Consider the following 19816-nt stretch of genomic DNA (forward strand, 5'->3'; position numbering starts at 1 on the left):
TGCGAGACAGCTATTGGGCACGCACGCACAGACCAGGCACTGCTACGGAAGATCTCCGATCAACAGCACCGGGACATACCGACACCTGAAGAGGAGCACCTACAGGGACAGCACTCAAAGAAGAAACATATCTCTTAAAGAATATGTCTACACTGAAATTGTGGGGTGAAATTGTGGGGTGGTATAGACATACCTAAACTAAGTTTTAATCTAGCTATTTTGTGTACCAGAGCAGAGAAACTGTGGCTAGATTAAAGCTAGAGGAGGTATGTCTACTGAAGATGCAGTCATACCCCATGATTACAGCATAGAAATACCCAAAGTGGCCAAATTATTTTAATTTCTTCTTTTTTGAAAAGATAGCTCTTGGTCTGAGAAGCTGTTTGCTGTCAGCCTAGACAGGATTTAAAGCTAAAACTTCAAAAATTATCAAAACACTAATTTATAATGGGAATAGTAAGAGGCCACTACCTAGAATGGCACATATATTCCTGAATCAATCAAACTATTTAAATGAGTCGGGCAAGCAGAATTTGGCCCCTAATTTGGAGTTTAGATGGCGTATCAAAGAAACAAGGGAAAATCTGAGAAAACACACACACTTGCAGAAAAAGGAGTTTGTCACTAGGTGGAGCTGTGTATCATTGTAATGGTTGCTCTAAAGACAATTCTCATTGTAAAGCTAAATTCCCCTGTAAATGGTATTTAAAACACATCACTGTTCAAAGATGTTTCTTCTCCATTAAAAGGATATCACTGCTTTGATCTATAAAGGAACTGTTGTCAGTGTCTGTCATAAATATAAAGGGAAGGGTAAACACCTTTTAAAATCCCTCCTGGCTGGAAGAAAAATCCTTTCACCTGTAAAGCGTTAAGAAGCTAGGATAACCTTGCTGGCACCTGACCAAAATGACCAATGAGGAGACAAGATACTTTCAAAAGCTGGGAGGAGGAATAAAAACAAAGGGTCTGGGTCTGTCTGGTGATGCTTTTGCCGGGGACAGAACAGGAATGAAGTCTTAGAACTTAGTAAGTACTCTAGCTAGATATGCGTTAGATTATGATTTCTTTAAATGGCTGAGAAATTAAGCTGTGCTGAATAGAATGGATATTCCTCTCTGTGTGTCTTTTTGTAACTTAAGGTTTTGCCTAGAGGGATTCTCTATGTTTTGAATCTAATTACCCTGTAAGGTATTTACAGAGGTGATTCTTTTTTACTTTTTACTTCTATTAAAATCCTTCTTTTCAGAAACTGAATGCTTTTTCATTGTTCTTAAGATCCAAGGGTTTGGGTCTGTGGTCACCTGTGCAAATTGGTGAGGATTTTTACCAAACCTTCCCCAGGAAGTGGGGTGCAAGGGTTGGGAGGATTTTAGGGGGAAAGACGTTTCCAAACAACGCTTTCCTAATAAAAATAAACCTGGATAAATGTTTGGTGGTGGCAGTGGAAGTCCAAGGGCAAAGGGTAAAATAGTTTGTACCTTGGGGAAGTTTTAAGCTAAGCTGGTAAAAGTAAGCTTAGGAGGTTTTCATGCAGGTCCCCACATCTGTACCCTAGAGTTCAGAGTGGGGAAGGAACCTTGACAGTGTCATTTACTGTTTCACTTTCTTAGAATTCACTGTGACGTTGCCTATTCAGAAAATAAATAATTAATAAAACTTAGATATCAAGAGATCTCAAAAACACTTTACAAAGGAGCTCAGTATCATTATCCCCATTTTACAGCTAGTGAAACTGAGGCACAGAGAGGGAAGTTAGTTGCCCAAGGTCACCCAGCAAAGCAGTATCAGATATTGAACCCAGGTCTCCAGAATCCCAGTCCACTGCCCTATCCACTAGGTCATGCTGCCTCCCCAGTATAGCTAATCAATGCTATTCTCAAGTAATCCAGTTAAATGAATTAAATAATGCCATTTTATATCAACAAATCAAATTACATGATGATCAAAATGCCTGAGCCCTGTCTCCAGTATAGTTTCCACCATTGCTACCACCACCTGTGGTGAACCAGTGTTGAATCAGGAGTCCCATTTTTGCCAGTGTAGATGCAGCCTTGCAAACAGAACCACGACTCTATTGGGAGATTATCATAAATTAACTAGATCCCCAGAGTTGTCAGTTAATCTGCTTTTGGAGGGCAGCAATCATAATTACTGGTCACCAGCCCACCCTTCAAAACACTCTTCAACTGTATATGGAGGATCTGTTCTGGTCCTGGGTCAGTAGACAGGAGATTTAGAGAGAGGGGAGCAACTGGGCAAGAGAAAGAAAAAGATGAGACAAATACCCACTAAAAGTGAAAATAGGGAAGAAAGATGTTAAAAAAAAGATTTTTGGGGGGGATGGGGAGATCACATGAAGCAAATTAGTCTAAGGGAAAATACAGACACTAAAGAAAAAAAGACTGAATAGATGCACAGAAAGGAAAAGTGAAAGAAGAAAAAAAAGGAGATATTAAGTTATTTATAATTTTTATAGAAAAATATGCTTTAGACATCATTTAACATTGGTGGTTTAGCTGGTTCTAGCAACACCACAAAATATTAATTATTTTCTATCTTTGGAAAGGAAGGGAACAAATAGCTTCTCTCTAGTTCTGACCTCTTTTGGATGGTACAGATTACCCTCATTTTCTTTCTGAAAAGAAAAGCAGGCATATGCTAGGCTGTGATTATCAAGTCCACTCAAAGGGGTAGAGTATATTCCTTCAATGGAATAACCACTGAGTTTACAGCAGTGCTTGAAAACTACCAGCTCTATTCTAAGAGGAGTATCCCTCATGCAAAATAGGAAAATAACTTTTGATACCTCTTTCTGACATTACTAGGAATCAGCTATTTCCACTTCTGAAGTCATCACAGCTACTACCCTTCCAAACATTTATCCTGCTCCCAAAACTTCCAATCCCAGCAGGACTGGTCCTGAGGAAGGATGCTGCACAGAGAACTCACTCTGAAGAGGTTAGCATTTTCATGACTTTATACACTTCATCTTTCTAGGTGTTTTATTTCCCCTCTAAGAATAATTTGTGCAACAGCACAAGTGAAAACAAGACCACCTTACACTGAAGAGTTTTGAAAACAAAGAGACTACATTTCCCAGCAAACGGCAGCGTTTGTTCATTGGGGTTTTTGTTTTTCTTACCATCTGCCACACTGATGAAGAAGGACAACCCCTCCTGGGGTCCCACTTTCAGAGGCACTCCGATTCCAGCTTTTCTCCAGTTAAACATATCCAGGGCCTTCTCATCACCACTCACCGCTGCTTTGGCTAGCTGTATCAGGTCCCTGCAGGCAACCAAAAGGCATTTCATTTCCAGCTCCCTACTTGGCACAGGACTTTTTAATCCAGAAAAAATGGATGGGGATTCTCACTAACAAAATATGGCAACTATTCATGATGGAGAAATCTTTCACGCTCAGCTCAGCAGAGATATTGGAATCCTCAAATGTATTCAATATGATTTAATCTCTATCATGACTTAATATTGTTTCCTGCTTATAGAAGGATATTCAGGGGGTTCCCAGTATACATCTCCCCCTTATCCGTTGTTTTGCATAAGGTCGCTCATCAATAGGGGAAGTGTTCCGATTCACATCGGTCCCACATATCAGTTATTTGCAGTACTGTGCCGTAAGTTGCAAACAACGGATATGCAGATCAGGAGCAATGTGAATAGGAACATGTTCCCCTATTGAAGAGCGACATATATGCAACAGATCTGCATAGCCATGGGTGGGCCGTGGCCTACCCACTTAACATCCAGGCCCACTGCCTCAATCCTGGCTCTACTTCCACCCCAGTGCTTGCCCCACACCGCCCACCTGGTGCTCCAGCCGGAGAGCAGGGATGGAGCACGGGGGCTTGCCCAGTTCCAGAGCTCCAGTCGTGGAGCAGGGTCGGGGGCTTGCCCCACTCCGCTCACCCAGCCCTCCTGACAAGGAGTGGGGTCGGAGCACAGGGGCTTCCAAGCCCCCGACCCCCGCTCCCTGGTCAGAGCGGGGCAAGCCCCAGTGCCCCAACCCCACTCCCTGGCAGGAGTGCCATTTTCCGGGAGCCCCTGGCCAGAGCATCAATTCCCCCCAACCCTGCAAGGCCGGCTGGAGACAGGGGAGAGGCAGCCAGATCGCTCCTACCCCTCCGTTCTCCTGTCATTGCACACCCACCCAAGTATCCCATCCTGTCTACGCCAATGCTGTACCAGCGGGTCCCCAATATAAGTCATTTTGGTATCCAAGAACACAAACCCAACGTATACCGGGGATCCACTGTACATTTAAAATCATTGTATTTAGTATAAATCACATCTGTTAACATGATCACAGTCATGCTGCCAGTCCTCTGAAATATCAACATTATTGCTTGCTGGAGATATGAGAGCCAGCAGCAATGGGGAAGAGAGGAAGGGGACCTGGATCTGTGCAGAGGAAAGGGAGTCAGCAGCAGGAGTTTGGAGAAGGACCTGGAACCAAAGGAAAGGCACAGAAATAGCAATGGGAAAAAGAGCTTAGAAGAGTGCCGGTGGGGGGGAGGGGAGGGAGGAGAGAGATGATAGTTGGAAGGAAAGAAGAGGAGCAAAGCCTGGAACCATACATGTATAAGGGACCTGGCAGGGGAATGGGTTCAAGAGGCTATCTGAATAGGAGGAAGATCTGGGACTGGAGGGTGAGGAAGAAGTCAGCAGGGAAGGGTGCTGGAAACAAGCCAGAAGGTGTGTGCTATGGGATGGCAGTCGGGGAGAGAAACTAGGGACTAGGCAGAAGGGTGGTCTGAGAGCTTCTCTCTAGGCTGGGAGAGAGAAGGATCTGGTTGTAGGAGAGAGAGTAAGGGACACTCATAGTGGGGTGATATAGGAGGCAGCAGGTAATTGTGCTTTGCATCTAAGGCAGATAAGCACTACCAATGGCTGGAGCAGTTAGGCGGAGCCACTACAAGGTGTGTGTGTTTGGATTTCCATGGGATCTCTGAATGCATCCAATGAAGTGAGCTGTAGCTCACGAAAGCTTATGCTCAAATAAATTTGTTAGTCTCTAAGGTGCCACAAGTACTCCTTTTCTTTTTGCCCATACAGACTAACACGGCTGCTACTCTGAAACATGGGATCTCTGTGCAACAAACCTAATAACAAGAAGTCCCCAACCCTAAAGAGAGAGAATGTCTAGCAGAGTTCCGACTGGGGCATTTTCACTTACTCGCCAGGAGGTGAAGGCCAAAAGATACAGTGAGAAAGATACTTTCCATACTCATGTTTCAATAAAGGGAGGCCCTGCACTCGACCCCGCTGGTCCACTCTCCATAGAACCATGACTCCAAGCTGGAAGAATTACAAAAGAGACAGACCTTCTTTGCAAACAGATAATAATAGGAGACAAACTACTCAATGGACATTAAATAATCACTTCAGGCAATATGCTTTTACTGATAACATGGTATTTTTCTCTTATTTAGTACCTTTCATCTTTTTTTTTTAATATGTAGGTAAGATTACCTCCCTTTCACAGGTGGCTAAAACTTCAAGTGACTTTTTAAATGATGGCATTTCATTATTTATTTAAAATGAAGCTGTCTGGAAAAGTGCCTTAATTACTTCCATTCTTAATTAAAAGGACATTGCTAAGGCTGGTAGGCCTAAAATTGGACCAACCTTGTTTTGTTCTGCACATGTGCACCATGACACATGCACTTGCACGTACTCATCATACCCCATACCCCATTTTTCTTCCTTGTGAGCAGTCAGGTTACTAAAACTAACAAGAATCCAGCTCTAGAACTCTTGTTAGTTTCAATCCACTGCCTATTTTCAAGGTCAAGCAGGCAAACAAAGCAAAAGCACTCATGATCAGAGAAACACGGAGTCATTATTTGTGGATTTCCCAGCACAGAAGAGAGAATTTTAGAACTGTTGCAATGCTTTATAAAAAAATCATCAGGGTGAGGGTGTAGTGAGGACTGATTCATTTTTAGGATCAGAAGGACATTTTAAAATGACAGTCTTAGAAGTTGAGAGAACCATCAGAGAAGTTAAAAAAGAAAAACACTCATTGGATCATTAGTTACGTAGTCCACGTCACAGGAGTCAACACAAAATTGTTCCTCAGAGCCCATTTTCTAGCATTTCATCCAGCCTAGTTTTAAGTGTCTCAACCAAAGGGCCTTCATTATTTCTCTTGAGAGACTGTTCCACAGTTTAACAGAGCTCACTGTCAAAGAGCTTTTTTCTGATATTCAGCCTAAACTTTCCCTTTAATTCCCATTATACCTGCTCGCTCCACCCAAAACCATATTTCACTCGTCTTGCCATTTTTCACCTCGTCAAGTATTTGAAGGCTGCTAGCATGTTTTATTATGAGAAGTTATAATATAAGCTTCTGAAGCTTGAAATCTCCCATTATGAAACCAGTTTACTGCCACCTTTATGTAGCCATTTGAAATACAGAGCTTTTATTTACTCTCTTCTCTGTCCAAACAACATACAACTGCTTCTCCCTCTCCCCCAGCCATGCATATCAAATAAGTAACACCACTTATGGCCCTCCTGCTATCTAGAAAAGAAGTGTCCAAAAGTGAATGCACGTTCACAAGCACTACACATGTGTGTATGATGACAAAACAGTGATCCAACTGCACAAGCTGCATGAACTCAGTAGCATGCTGCCCACAGCACCTCTCCAGTCCCATAAATGTTTAAATCACAGAAACATCAAAATCTAATTAACTAATTTAAATGAAATGCTTGGCATTGCAAGATTTAACAATGACAACGTTGTTGGGCTCTAATTCTCAAGAAATGCATTTCAACAAAATATATCCCTTTATCATAGAAAGTATATTAGCTTCTAAACAAGAGAGCCAACAATTGATAAACAAAATAAGTCTGAGTTGCTGGTTCTGTTTTGACCAAGAATACAGGCAGACATAATGATTCAAGTACGGGTATTGTGCTGAACCTTAGACCCGGCCCAGTTTTTGCAAATTGGCAGAGAGTTGAAATTGAGAAGAATTTTGCAGTCTGAAGCACTCCAATTTTGGATACCTATCAATTTCAATCCTCTGCCGAGTGGAAAAATGGAGCAAACAGAGAAGCAGAGGAACAATGCAGCATGACATGTACATTCACAATCCCAAAAAGCTGACTTATGATACCAGCTTTGCAGCTGGAATTTTAAGAGTATTTATTATTTGTATTATGGTAGTACCTGGAGTGCCCAGTGGCAATTGGGGACCCACTCTGCTAGGCAATGAACAAAAACAGAATCAAAATGTATAATTTAAACTGCAATCTCATTTCATTAAGACAAATTACAGTGAAGGGTTATTAGGATTTATTTTATTTTATTTTTTTAAAATAAAGTGAATTTAAGTAAATTTAGTCCTTGTAGTAAGGCGGTGTGGCTCCCTGCCACCCCAGAGACGGACGACCCCATCCGGAGGCCGGGGTGGGTGGAACTAGGGAGCTCTGAGCCCACCCCTCAGAGGGTCAGGCAGCAACCCGGAAGTATAAAGGCTCACCCTCAGAGCTCACTACGCCTCCAGCCTAGCCCGTGACTGGGAAGCCCCTGAAGCCCAAGGTGCACGCCAGGACTGGCCCAACTTGCCCTGTGCCCGCTACCCGGAGGAGTTGCTGGACCTGCCCTGTGCCCGCTACCCAGAGGAATTGCCAGACCTGTCCTGCGACCGCTATCTGGAGGAGTTGCCGGGCCTGCCGCTTGCCTGGTATCTCGAGGAACCCATGGTGCTGGACCCCCCGGAGGACTCCACCGTGACTCAGGAAGTAGCCCGGGGACAGCCGACCCTAGTCTGGCTGTAGCACTGCTAGAGCCCACGTCAGTGTGTTGCGGCCAGGATCCCCACTGACACAGCAGCAGATCTTCTACCACTGCTAGGGCTCTGGGCTGGGACGCAGTGGAGTGGGAGGGCCTGTGTCCCCTCTGCCACCCAACTCATGGGTGGCAGTCTCCCCTCTCCCAAACCATTTGGAGGCTTGGGCCTACTGTTACGCTGAGCCCTGCCTGAGGGCCTGAGCTCCCGACTCATTATTGCCCCGCCCTGACCTAGGGCCTGGGCTCACTAATGTTTGTACTGTTATTGCTTTAGTATTATTGTGCAGCCCTGCCTGAGGGCCTGAGTCACTATTGCCCCACCCTGACCTAGGGCCCCGGCATAACTGTACTTACTTTCTGCCTCCACAAGAGCTGCCAGCGAAGACTTTTGCGGCCAAACTAATTCCCCAATCCTCAGCTGGGTGTAGTGAGCCAGTGTGGCTCCCTGCCCTGGCTAGCCCCTTTACAGTCCTCATGAAAATGAAAGATTAGTAGTACTGGTATGAAGCATAGCACAGCACTTCCACGTAGCTCTTCCATCACATCTCACCTAAGGTCCAGCATATAGCATGGTTCTGAAGCCATACAAGTGACCATATAATTCTCCTCTTACCTTTACGTTATCAGAATCTAAGCTTTAATTTTTAAAAACAAAATCAATATGTATTCTGTTCTTTAGGTTGAAAATATTATCCAAATGTTTACCAATGCAGTGGTTTCTGTTCAAGTGTGCAGAGAACCCAAAACAGTAGCTGTGAGACTGTCGCTCTCAAATGGTGGTCTGTGGACCACTGGTGGTTCAAGAGTTCTGGCTGGTGGTCTCTGCTAAGTACAAAGTCACACATTGCTGGTTCTACTTTCTTTTTTCCCCCAACTGCTTCTATAAGCAACCAAGCCCCTCGTTATAAAGGGGAGCCCAGATGCCCATAAAAACAGCTGGAAATTTCTCCCATTTATGTCCTGAGTTGAGGTCATCTTTCTGCTTGATGACTTGACACACTTATTTTCAAGTCAGATTGCTCCTTCCACCCCTAAAAAGCTCATGACACCTTTGACGTTTTAGTAACATCAAGGAGGAAATGGGGAAGTGTAATGGACACAAAATTCCCTGAGACTCATGACTCTCACTTCATGACCAGATTTTTATCCTTCAAAGTATACGTTCTCCCCCTTTCCTTTATGCCACCCAATAAATGGGTTTATCCACTGTAATAAACCCAGACCTCATTCATGTTCTATTGATTCAGGTCTCCTCATGTATCTGATCATGCCCCCATGGTTTACTTCAAAGCACCACAGGAGAATAAAAGAAAAGGAGTACTTGTGACACCTTAGAGACTAACATTTATTTGAGCATAAGCTTTCGTGAGCTACAGCTCACTTCATCGGATGCATGCAGTGAAAAATACAACAGGGAGATTTTATATACACAGAGAACATGAAACAATGTGTGTTACCATACACACTGTAACGAGAGTGATCAGGTACGGTGAGCTATTACCAGCAGGAGAGAGGGGGGAAAAAAAAACCTTTTGCAGTGATAATCAAGGTGGGCCATTTCCAGCAGTTGACAAGATTGTGTGATGAACAGTAGGGGGAAAAAATAAACATGGGGAAATAGTTTTACTTTGTGTAATGACACATCTACTCCCAGTCATTATTCAAGCCTAATGTAATGGTGTCCAGTTTGCAAATCAATTCCAATTCAGCAGTCTCTCGTTGGAGTCTGTTTCTGAAGTTTTTTTGTTGTAATATTGTGACTTCTAGGTCTATAATCAAGTGACCAGAGAGACTGAAGTGTTCTCCGACTGGTTTTTGAATGTTATTATTCTTGACGTCTGATTTGTGTCCATTTATTCTTTTACGTAGAGACTGTCCGGTCCGGCCAATGTACATGGCAGAGGGGCACTGCTGGCACATGATGGCATATATCACATTGATAGATGTGCAGGTGAACGAGCCTCTGATAGTGTGGCTGATGTGATTAGGTCCTATGATGGTGTCCCCTGAATAGGTATGTGGACACAGTTGGCAATGGGCTTTGTTGCAAGGATAGATTCCTGGGTTAGTGTTTTTGTTGTATGGTGAGTATTTGCTTCAGATTGGGGGGCTGTCTGTAAGCAAGGACTGGCCTGTCTCCCAAGATCTGTGAGAGTGATGAGTCATCCTTCAGGATAGGTTGTAGCCTTGATTTTTTTTTCTCTCCCGCTGGTAATAGCTCACCTTACCTGATCACTCTCGTTACAGTGTGTATAGTAACACCCATTGTTTCACGTTCTCTGTGTATATAAAATCTCCCTATTGTATTTTCCACTGCATGCATCTGATGAAGTGAGCTGTAGCTCACGAAAGCTTATGCTCAAATAAATTGGTTAGTCTCTAAGGTGCCACAAGTACTCCTTTTCTTTTTGCCCATACAGACTAACACGGCTGCTACTCTGAAACCTGTCATTATGCAGGAGAATCAAAGAGAGCCAAAAATGGCTAAAAATATTTTTTTCCCCCAAATGTTTACTAGGGAGAGAATTTTTTTCTCTTCATAGTTTAATGTCAAGTCAATCTTTGCTCCCCAGCTAGTAGCAAAGCCTGGAATCTGAAACTAAATTGTCTCATTAGCCTCTGCCTGGGGGAAAATATTTGTGGAAGAATCATAGAATATTAGGGTTGGAAGAGACCTCAGGCAGTCATCCAGTCCAATCCCCTACTCCAAGCAGGACCAACACCAACTAAATCATCCCAGCCAGGGCTTTGTCAAGCTGGGCCTTAAATACCTCTAAGGATGGAGATTCTACCACCTTCCTAGGTAACCCATTCCAGTGCTTCACCACCCTCCTAGTGAAATAGTGTTTCCTAATATCCAACCTAGACCTTCCCCACTGCAACTTGAGACCATTGCTTCTTGTTCTGTCAGAGAATTGGAAGACAAGATTGGAGCTCTTGAATAAAAGTATTTACTCAGCCAAGGCCGAGCTAGTCTTCTATTTGCTTCCAAACTCAGACATGAGTACATCAAGCTGGAAACGGAGCATGCACAAAGCTTGTTTCTATGTGCCAATGCTAGTGGCTGCAGAAAAGGGATAGAACTAGCCAGCTTTCATCATGGCAACTGGAGATGACACAGTAACATTTGTACCCATGAGATTTATTTGTTAAGACATCTTGGTATCCTTTGAACCATTCTAATAGCCCAAAGCTTTTGCCTTTTGCTGTAAAAGCATTTGTTTCATAAAGACAGTTTCACTCAAGATACTTATACAAAACACCTAGACCTTTCCGATACTATCGAGCCATCAAAAACTGGAAGTTATCCAAAGTATTATGTACTTAGAATGTACATAAAGAGCTCCTGATCCTCACTGGTTGCTGCTCAAGTTTTAGGAAGTATTTTCAGTGGTTCTTGGAGCCTAAATTTGAATTACTGGGGGCTGGGCATTCCCAGATGAGGACACTAGCCTACAAAGCTGCTTAAAGAAGATTAGGCTGAGGTCAAGTCTCCCAATCTTTGAGACACAGCACTCACCTCTTTCTGCAGGCACTCTCTTATAGTCCCGGTAACATGCATCTGAAGTAAACCACCTACATTTAACAGATTGTAGTTAAGCAGCATTGATATCCAGAGGGAAAAAAAATTGTTTCCTTTTCTTGAAGAATTATATGTAAATAACAACAATAAATGGATATAGCCAGATAGGGGAGTACAAGTTAACAATGAGACAACAGTGGTCTGCTTGATAGGCAGTGGTCTCTGCACATCAGCAATCTCACCATTATCAATCTCACCATTGTTGCCCAATTTTTCTATATGCAAATGGACAATTCGACTGTGGCTTTTATCAGTCAATTTCTTTGTCAAGACCACCAAACATAACAGAAGTTTTACAGCCAATAATTAGATCTATGCTTTTTCATTGATTCATACTGACAGTAAAAGCTGAAATCTCTGGAGAAGCGCTGTCTTATCCTAGGGAGTGTCAAAAAAGGTCACAGAAAATAGACAAAAGGAATAGCATTTTTCTTTTTTGACTCAGGAATTGGCAAAAACAGAATCCAGTATGAAAATTTAGCAGTCAACACTGAATATCAATAGATAATTCCTCATTTCGCTACATAAAAAAGCAACCAACTCATCAAGAAATGATGTATTTAAATGTATATAATTTATATATATTTTATATATTTATAATTTAAATGTATATAAATGTATTTAAAATATATTTCCACAACACATTTCCCCCCCACTAGAGTCTTTTTGCTCTTTGCTCCAACTAAAAATACACTAATTCTAGGAACACTCAAGAGTTTTTGCTGTGTTTGAGGGAGGGTCACTCTACAAAAGGGGAGGAAGGATGTGGGAGGGCTCGTCGTAAAGACACTGGACTGGGACTAAGGAGATCTGGGTTCTATTGCCAGCTGTCACAAACTTCCTAGGTGGCCTCAGGCAAGTTACTCCACTGCTGTGTGTCTCTGTTCCATATCTGCAAAATACTACCAAGGAATATGTTGTGAAGTTAAATTCATTAATATTTAAAGGACTTAGGTACAATAGCAATGAGCACTGTAGAAAAGCCAATAAAGTTGGGGAAATCCTGATATAAACCCATTTCCATTCCAGAAGCATGTAAAAAAATGGTTACCTACCTCTCGTAACTGTTGTTCTTCGAGATGTGTTGCTCATGTCCATTCCAATAGGTGTGCGCACGCGCTGCGTGCACAATCGTCGGAAGGTTTTTCCCCTAGCGGTACCCGTTGGGTCGGCTGTGGAGACCCTTGGAGTGGCAATGTATATAGGTCCCTGCCGACCTGCCACTTGTTCAGTTCCTTCTTGCCGGAATACTCCAACAGAGGGGAGGTGGGCGGGATTTGGAATGGACATGAGCAACAACAGTTACGAGAGGTAGGTAACCATTTTTTCTTCTTCGAATGATTGCTCATGTGCATTCCAATAGGTGACTTCCAAGCAGTTTCTCTGGGACAGGGGTCGGAGTTCAACTGGTTGCTGAGTGCAGGACTGCCCTGCCAAAGGCTGCATCATCCCTCGCCTGTTGGGTAATGGCGTAGTGTGACGTGAAGGTGTGAATGGAAGACCACGTTGCTGCCTTGCATATGTCCTGGACAGGGACCTGTGCCAGGAATGCTGACGATGACACCTGTGCTCTCGTGGAGTGCACCATAAGCGGAGGGGCTGGAATTTTTGGCAGGTCATAGCAAGTCCTGATAAAGGATGTGATCCATGATGAAATGCGCTGGGACAAGATCGGGAGCCCCCTCATCCTTTCTGCAATTGCAATAAAGAGCTGTGGTGACTTACAAAATGGCTTTGTGCGCTCAATGTAGAAAGCTAGAATATGCCTAATGTCCAGGGAATGGAACATGTGTTCTCTGTTACTGGTATGGGGCTTAGGGAAGAACACAGGTAAAAATGTCTGGTTCACATGAAACTGGGAGACTACCTTTGGCAGAAATGCAGGGTGAGGGCGTAGCTGTACCTTGTCTTTATAAAAGACAGTACAGGAGGGCTTGGAAGTCTGAGCTCAGATACCCTTCTGGCCAAGGTTATGGCCACCAGAAAGGCCATCTTCCAGGAAAGGTAGGACAGAGGGCAGGTTGCCATGGGCTCAAAAGGGGGCCCCATGAGTGTGGACAGGACCAGGTTGAGGTCCCACTGGGGAACAGGTCGTCATACCTGGGTATAAAGTCTGTTCAAGCCCTTGAGGAACCTGCCCACCATGGGATTACCGATGACTGACCTACCCGCTGCCCCCAGGTGAAAGGCCGAAATGGCAGCCAGTTGTACCTGGAGAGATATTGCCAATCCCTCCTGCTTAAGTTGTAACAGGTAGTCCAAAATAAGGGGAATTGGCGCTAGCTGCAGTTCGGTTCCCCTCTGCAGAGACCAGATGGAGAAACGCTTCCACTTTGCCAGGTATGTGGCATGAGTGGAGGTTTCCTACTTCCCAGCAAGACCTTCTTCACTGGGTCCGAACACTGAAGCTCAAGAGGATTCAGCCATGGAGTTTCCAGAGGGACTCCAGATTGGGGTGTTGCAGATGGCCATGGTCCTGTGTGATGAGGGTCAGGCACACACAAAGCGCTACTGGTCTGTCCACTGAGAGGTTCAACAACATGGTGAACCAGTGCTGGCAGGGCCACGCTGGCGCTATGAGGTCCAAGGAAGCCCAGTCCCGATGAGTCTTGAGGAGGACTTTGTGTATGAGACCGAAGGGCGAGAATGTGTACAGCAGGTGACTCATCCATGAAAGGTGAAAGGCCTCCATGATGGAGCCTGTGCTGTGGTTCAGGAAAGAGCAGAACTGCTGACACTATCTGTTGCTCTGTGTCGCGAACAGGTCTATGTGGGGAATGCCCCACTTCTGGGAAATCGAGTGCACGATGTCCAGCCTGAGAGACTATTCGTGACCGTGAAACTCCTGGAACTGAGGCAATCGGCTAGCTCATTTTGCGCTCCCGGAAGGTGCGATGCCTCTAGATGTATCGAGTGGGCGATGAAAAAATCCCACAGCTCAAAGGCTTCCTGGCACAGGGGAGAGGAGCGAGCACCACCCTGTTTGTGTATATAGAACATGGCTGCAGTGTTGTCCATCAGCACCGACACACATGCACCCTGCATAGAATATCAGGGTTGGAAGGGACCTCAGGAGGTCATCTAGTCCAACCCCCTGCTCAAAGCAGGACCAATCCCAACTAAATCATCCCAGCCAGGGCTTTGTCAAGCCTGACCTTAAAAACTTATAAGGAAGGAGATTCCACCACCTCCCTAGGTAATGCATTCCAGTGTCTCACCACCCTCCTAGTGAAAAAGATTTTCCTAATATCCAACCTAAACCTCCCCCACTGCAACTTGAGACCATTACTCCTCGTTCTGTCATCAGCTACCACTGAGAACAGTGGTATCTGGCTATATCCATTTATTGTTGTTATTTACATATAATCCTTCAAGAAAAGGAAACAAATTGGCTTTCTTTCCCTCTGCAGGCAGGCCTGGAACACTTGGCATGCCAAGCAAACAGCCCTCAGCTCCCTTACGTTGATATGCAGCGATAGTTCTATGTGGGACCATACACCTTGAGTTCTGATATCGCCCAGGTGCGCTTCCCAACCAAGTGCCGAGGTGGCCGTGACTAGGGATAGTGTAGATTGGGGTTTGGCAAAGGGTACTCCCTCACAACTTGTGGTTGCAGCCACCAGTGGAGAGACTCGAGGGGGGTGGGTAACTATTGCGTCCAGCAGGTCCCTGCCCGGCCTGTGCACCTGCGCCAACCACGCCTGGAGGGGGCCAAAGGCGTAATCCAGCATGCTGGACCACGTATGTGCAGGCTGCCATATGCCCAGATAATTCATGCAATTTCTGGTCGTGGTTGTGGGAATCGGCAAAGATTTTCAATAATGTACGTGAGTGCTTGGAAGCACAGCTCAGGCAGGAACGCCTTGGCCTGCATGGAGTCCAAGAGAGCCCCTATGAATTCTATTCTCTGTGTCGGGGCCAGTGTGGATTTGGGCACATTCAATATGAGGTCCAGCCTGTGGAATGTGGCCCGCACCAGAGACACATGCTCTGTGGCCCGTGCTTGCGACTTGGCCTTGCTGAGCCAGTCATCTAGGTACGGGAATACTTGCTCCTGATGTTTGTGGAGGAAGGCTGCCACAACCACCATACACTTGGTGAATAGCCGGGGGGTCGCCGAGAGCCCAAACAGAAGCACCCTGAACTGATAGTGCTGGCCACTGACCACGAATCTCAAGAATCGTCTGTGGGCCAGGATAGCGGATATATGGAAGTACGTGTCTTTCAAGTCAACGGCGGCATACCAGTCCCCCAGACCCAGGGAAGGAATGATGGTGGCCAGAGAGATCATGCGAAACTTCACTTTCCTTATGAATGTGTTGAGGTCTCGCAGATCCAGAGGATATAGTGGGAATAGAACTCCTTGCCCCTGAACTCCTGAGGAACCTCCTCTACTGTCCCTAAAGTGAGAAGTGATTGCACCTCCTGCAAGAGGAGTTGTTCATGAGAAGGGTCCCTGAAGAGGGACGGGGAAGGAGGGTGGTAGGGAACAGAATTGGATAGAATATCCCACCCCTACCATGCTGAGGACCCAGCAATCTGATGTGATCTGGGACCAAGCATGGTAGAAGTGGGAGAGTCAATTCACAAAGGCGGGATGAGGCTCTGAGACTGAAACTGATGCTCCATGCTCGGGCGCATCTTCAAAAGTTTGGCCGAACCCTGGCCTTGGCCTGAGGAGGACTGTGGTGGATGTCTCCTATTATTTCTGCCCCATCTCCTTGACGGGTCTCGCCTAGGAAGCCCAGAATAGAAGCGGGACGGGGGCTGAAGCTCAAAAGGCTTTCTTTGAGGTGCAAGGGTGTGGATCCCCAAAGACTTCAGAGTCGCCCACGAGCCCTTAAGGCTGTGCAGGTGAGAGTCCGTATTTTGGGTGAACAGGCCCACACAGTCAAAGGGGAAATCCCAAACTGTGTTCTGAACCTCAGGTGGTATCCCCGACACCTGGAGCAACACACTGTGCCTCATTGTAATGGCCGTGGCCATGGTCCGAGCCGCCGAGTCCGCCACGTCTAACAAGGCCTGGAGGGAGGTTCTGGAGACACCATGCCTTCCTCAAGGAGCGCGCTAAACTCCTTGCGTGAGTCAGCCAGGAGCAACTCCTGGAACTTTGCCACTGAGTTCCAAGAGTTGCAAGCATAGTGGCTGAGTACCGCTTGCTGGTTGGCCACTCAAAGCTGGAGCCCTCTGGTCAAGTAGACCTTTTCGCCGAAAAGGTCCAGCTTCTTTGCGTCCCATGACTTAGGCGTGGGACCCAGCTGTCCTTGCCGCTCTTTGTAATTTGCCACATCGACCACCAGAGTCCCCGGTTGGGGGTGCGTGAAAAGATGTTCACGCTATTTTGTGCCACAAAAAGAGGGTCTTTCCACTCCTTTAGCGGTGGATGGTATAGAAGCTGGAGTCTGGCAGAGCACCTTACTGGTGTTTTGTATTGTTCTTATTTGGGGCACGGCCACACCCTAGAAGGACCCTCCGGGGCAAGGATGTCCACCATCAAGTCAGACTCCTTCATGACCTCTTCTGCCTGGAGGTTGAGGTTTAGGGCCACCGTCCTAGGAAAGTCCTGGTGTCCCTTGGTGTCCATTGCCGGTAGGGTGCTGGGAGTACCTGTCACCACCTTGCTTAGTGAGGAGGAGGTTCATAGAACAGGGTCTTCCTGCTCTTCTGGCTCTCTGGAGGCTGGGTGAGGTACCTCGGAGCCTCCCATGACTGGAGGTGGCTCTAGTGTCACTGATGGCGCTGGTTCGGGTGCTGCGCCTGAGCATGACAGCCCAGAGTCCCTGTCTTGTGCAGGGTCCTTATGAGCCCTGGGGGTGTAGCGAGCCCCTCAGGGTGTTGCTGAGGGAGGGGCACAGAGTGCTGATGTCACCAATGCCGGCCTGGAGCCCTGACCCTGAGCCTGATGGTAGGCCCCCAGGGTCCAAAAGGGCCATTGGACTGGGCCCTGCCACTGGGGCAGCCAGGCGACTGCCAGTGAAGATGATTCCACTGGTCTGCGGTGCCAGGACTGGGAGTGGCTGCGTCGAGAGACAGAAGACTTGGCGTCTGACTCGGATGAGTAGTTTGTGCCCAACCACAGGAGGGCGGAGCCCAACGGTGCTGGAGAGCAGTACCAGGGAGATGGTGAGCAGCGCCGTAACATCATAGGCGTGCCACGATTATGAACCAGAGGTGGTGCCGCCATCGGTACTGCAAAGGGTGCCGGAGCTACATGCAGTGCCGGGACAGACACTGCTGGTGGTGCTGCCAATGCCACTGATGCTGCCTGGGCTTGTGGTGCCGTGGCTCGCGCTATCATGGCAATGAGGTCCCATGCTGCCTCGTAGGTATCCGGCGTGGAGGGAAGTCATATTCTCCCAAGTCAGGGAGGCCACCAGCACCGGACTCGACAAGCCACCTGTTGGGGCCGGAGTCAATGGTGCCAGGTCTAAAGGTCCAGACCATAGCTGTCCCGCCAGAGGACGCACCCCGCTGGAGTCCCCTCATGGCTTCTTGACAGGGGAACGACTCCTGTCCGCCTTCTTTTTCTTATGTAGCCGCGGGGACCGTGAGTGGCCTTACGAGTCTGGGAGCGGCACCCATGCTCCTTGGAGTCCTTCCTCAGTGCTGGGACATCCCGCACTGAGGCGGGGGCGCTGCGCACCGATGATGCCGGTGCTGCTTCTGGTGCCGGCTGTGTGCTGATGGCCGAGTTCATCAGGAGGAGCTGCAAACTATAGTCCTTCTCTCTCTCAATCCTGGGTCTAAAGCTCCTGCAAATTGGGCACTTATCTGTCTAATGGCCCTCTCCTAAACACTTGAAACAGGCAGTGTGCGGATCGCCTGTGGACATAGGTTTCACACAGCTCTGGCATGCCTTAAACCCCTGCGACTTAGGCATGCCCAAGTGCCTGGGGAAACTAGGGCGGGGGGAAGCCCCCCAAAGTAAGTCCAACTAACTACAAACTACTATATAACAACTATATACAATGAAGAAAAGGGAACCACTTTAGGTAGGCACTTGCAAATGCAAGAGACTGAGCTGCTCCAACAACCATCACTGGCTGTAAGAAGGAACTGAGCAAGCGGCAGGTCAGCAGGGACCTATATACACTGCCATAAAGGCGCCACTTTAAGGGTCTCCACAGCCAACCCGACGGATACCGCTAGGGGAAAAACTTCTGACGATCATGCAAGCGGCATGCACACACACCTATTGGAATGCACATGAGCAATCACTCAAAGAACTAATACTTACTATGATGAAATTAGACTCATCTTTTCCTTGAAATTCTCCCCCTACATTAATCCAATATTGTTAAAAATCCCACTCTCCTTCTTCATCGCCAGGACTCATTATACGAGCATCAAGCACACTGATGGCATGTCAGTTTTGCTACTTACCCTATCACCAGACACAAGGCGGGTACCATTAGTACTCCAGTTTAGGACAGTAATTTCGGCATTATGGTTGGGGGGTACTGTGTGGTGCTCTTTGTCCTGTTTGTTAAGCACCACCACTTCCCCTGTCTCCCAGCCCACTGCCAGGATCAGTCTGGATGGGTGCCAACTAAGAGATGTGGCCCGAAAACTCCTTTCAGTGTGTGAATCAGGCACATGCTCTCCCTGCAAACGGAAACAAACAGACCTCATTACAGGGCTTTGGGATAAACTCTCTTCCAATTCAACACATATCTGCCCTCCACCAAATAAGATATTTTCTGCCATAGACACAAGATAAGCATAGACCACACTGCAGTAACATCTGAAGTGGACACACACAAGACATTTCTTTCCTATGTTGTCCACAAGTACTTCACATGTATAAATATGTTTTTAAAAAAGTGACATATGACAATTATTTATGAACACACACAATATTGGTATTAAAAATCTCTGCCTCACTTTGCTTTTCTGCTCTATCTTCTCTCGGTACATATGAAGAACTCTCACTGAAACTAAAGAAACTTTGATTCATGTACTGGGGATCGAGAAGGTTTCTACCAGGACTGAAGATACAAGAGAATACTTTTGCCAGTCAGGGGGGTGATCGAATATTTTTCTATAGGCCAACTTCTGTTGGTGAAAGAGACAAGCTTTCAGGCTACACAGAGCTCTTCTTCAGGTCTGGGAAAGGTACTCAAAGTGTCACAGCCAAATATAAGTTGGAACAAATTGTTTAGCATAAGTAGTTAACACATATTCTCGGACCATTCAAGGTGAAGTGGTTCATTAACACACCTCAAGTTATATGACAAAAGAGGTTAGTGAGTTTAAGGACTGCCTATCTTCCTTCTGGACTATTCTTGAATTCTCATGTTTGAGCAAAAAATATAGTTTACACTCTATGGTACTATCATTTTAGATGCAGTTGTGATAAAAAAAATAAATAGCTGTAAAAGGAAGATCTGCCTATTTCAATTTTACCTTTAA

General features: G+C 46.1%; 1 protein-coding gene across 5 annotated transcripts in view; it reads right to left on the reverse strand.

Moving 5' to 3' along the window:
- IFT140 (intraflagellar transport 140) overlaps nucleotides 1-19816 on the reverse strand; it is a 258874-nt gene that overhangs the window by 223397 nt on the left and 15661 nt on the right. For 4 of the 5 annotated variants that reach the window (XM_084642124.1, XM_084642123.1, XM_084642121.1 and 1 more), the window contains 3 exons: nucleotides 18788-19009; nucleotides 5194-5315; nucleotides 3146-3288 (listed from right to left, as the gene is read on the reverse strand). In XM_084642124.1, coding sequence (XP_084498250.1) covers nucleotides 3146-3288; nucleotides 5194-5315; nucleotides 18788-19009 — 487 coding nt within the window. Of the gene's footprint in view, nucleotides 1-3145; nucleotides 3289-5193; nucleotides 5316-18787; nucleotides 19010-19816 lie in introns of those variants that run through there. The other variant, XM_084642125.1, reaches the window with a different exon arrangement.

The sequence above is a fragment of the Lepidochelys olivacea genome (genome assembly GCF_965140295.1).
Source record: "Lepidochelys olivacea isolate rLepOli2 genome assembly, chromosome: 10".
Taxonomy (NCBI): Eukaryota; Metazoa; Chordata; order Testudines; family Cheloniidae; genus Lepidochelys; species Lepidochelys olivacea.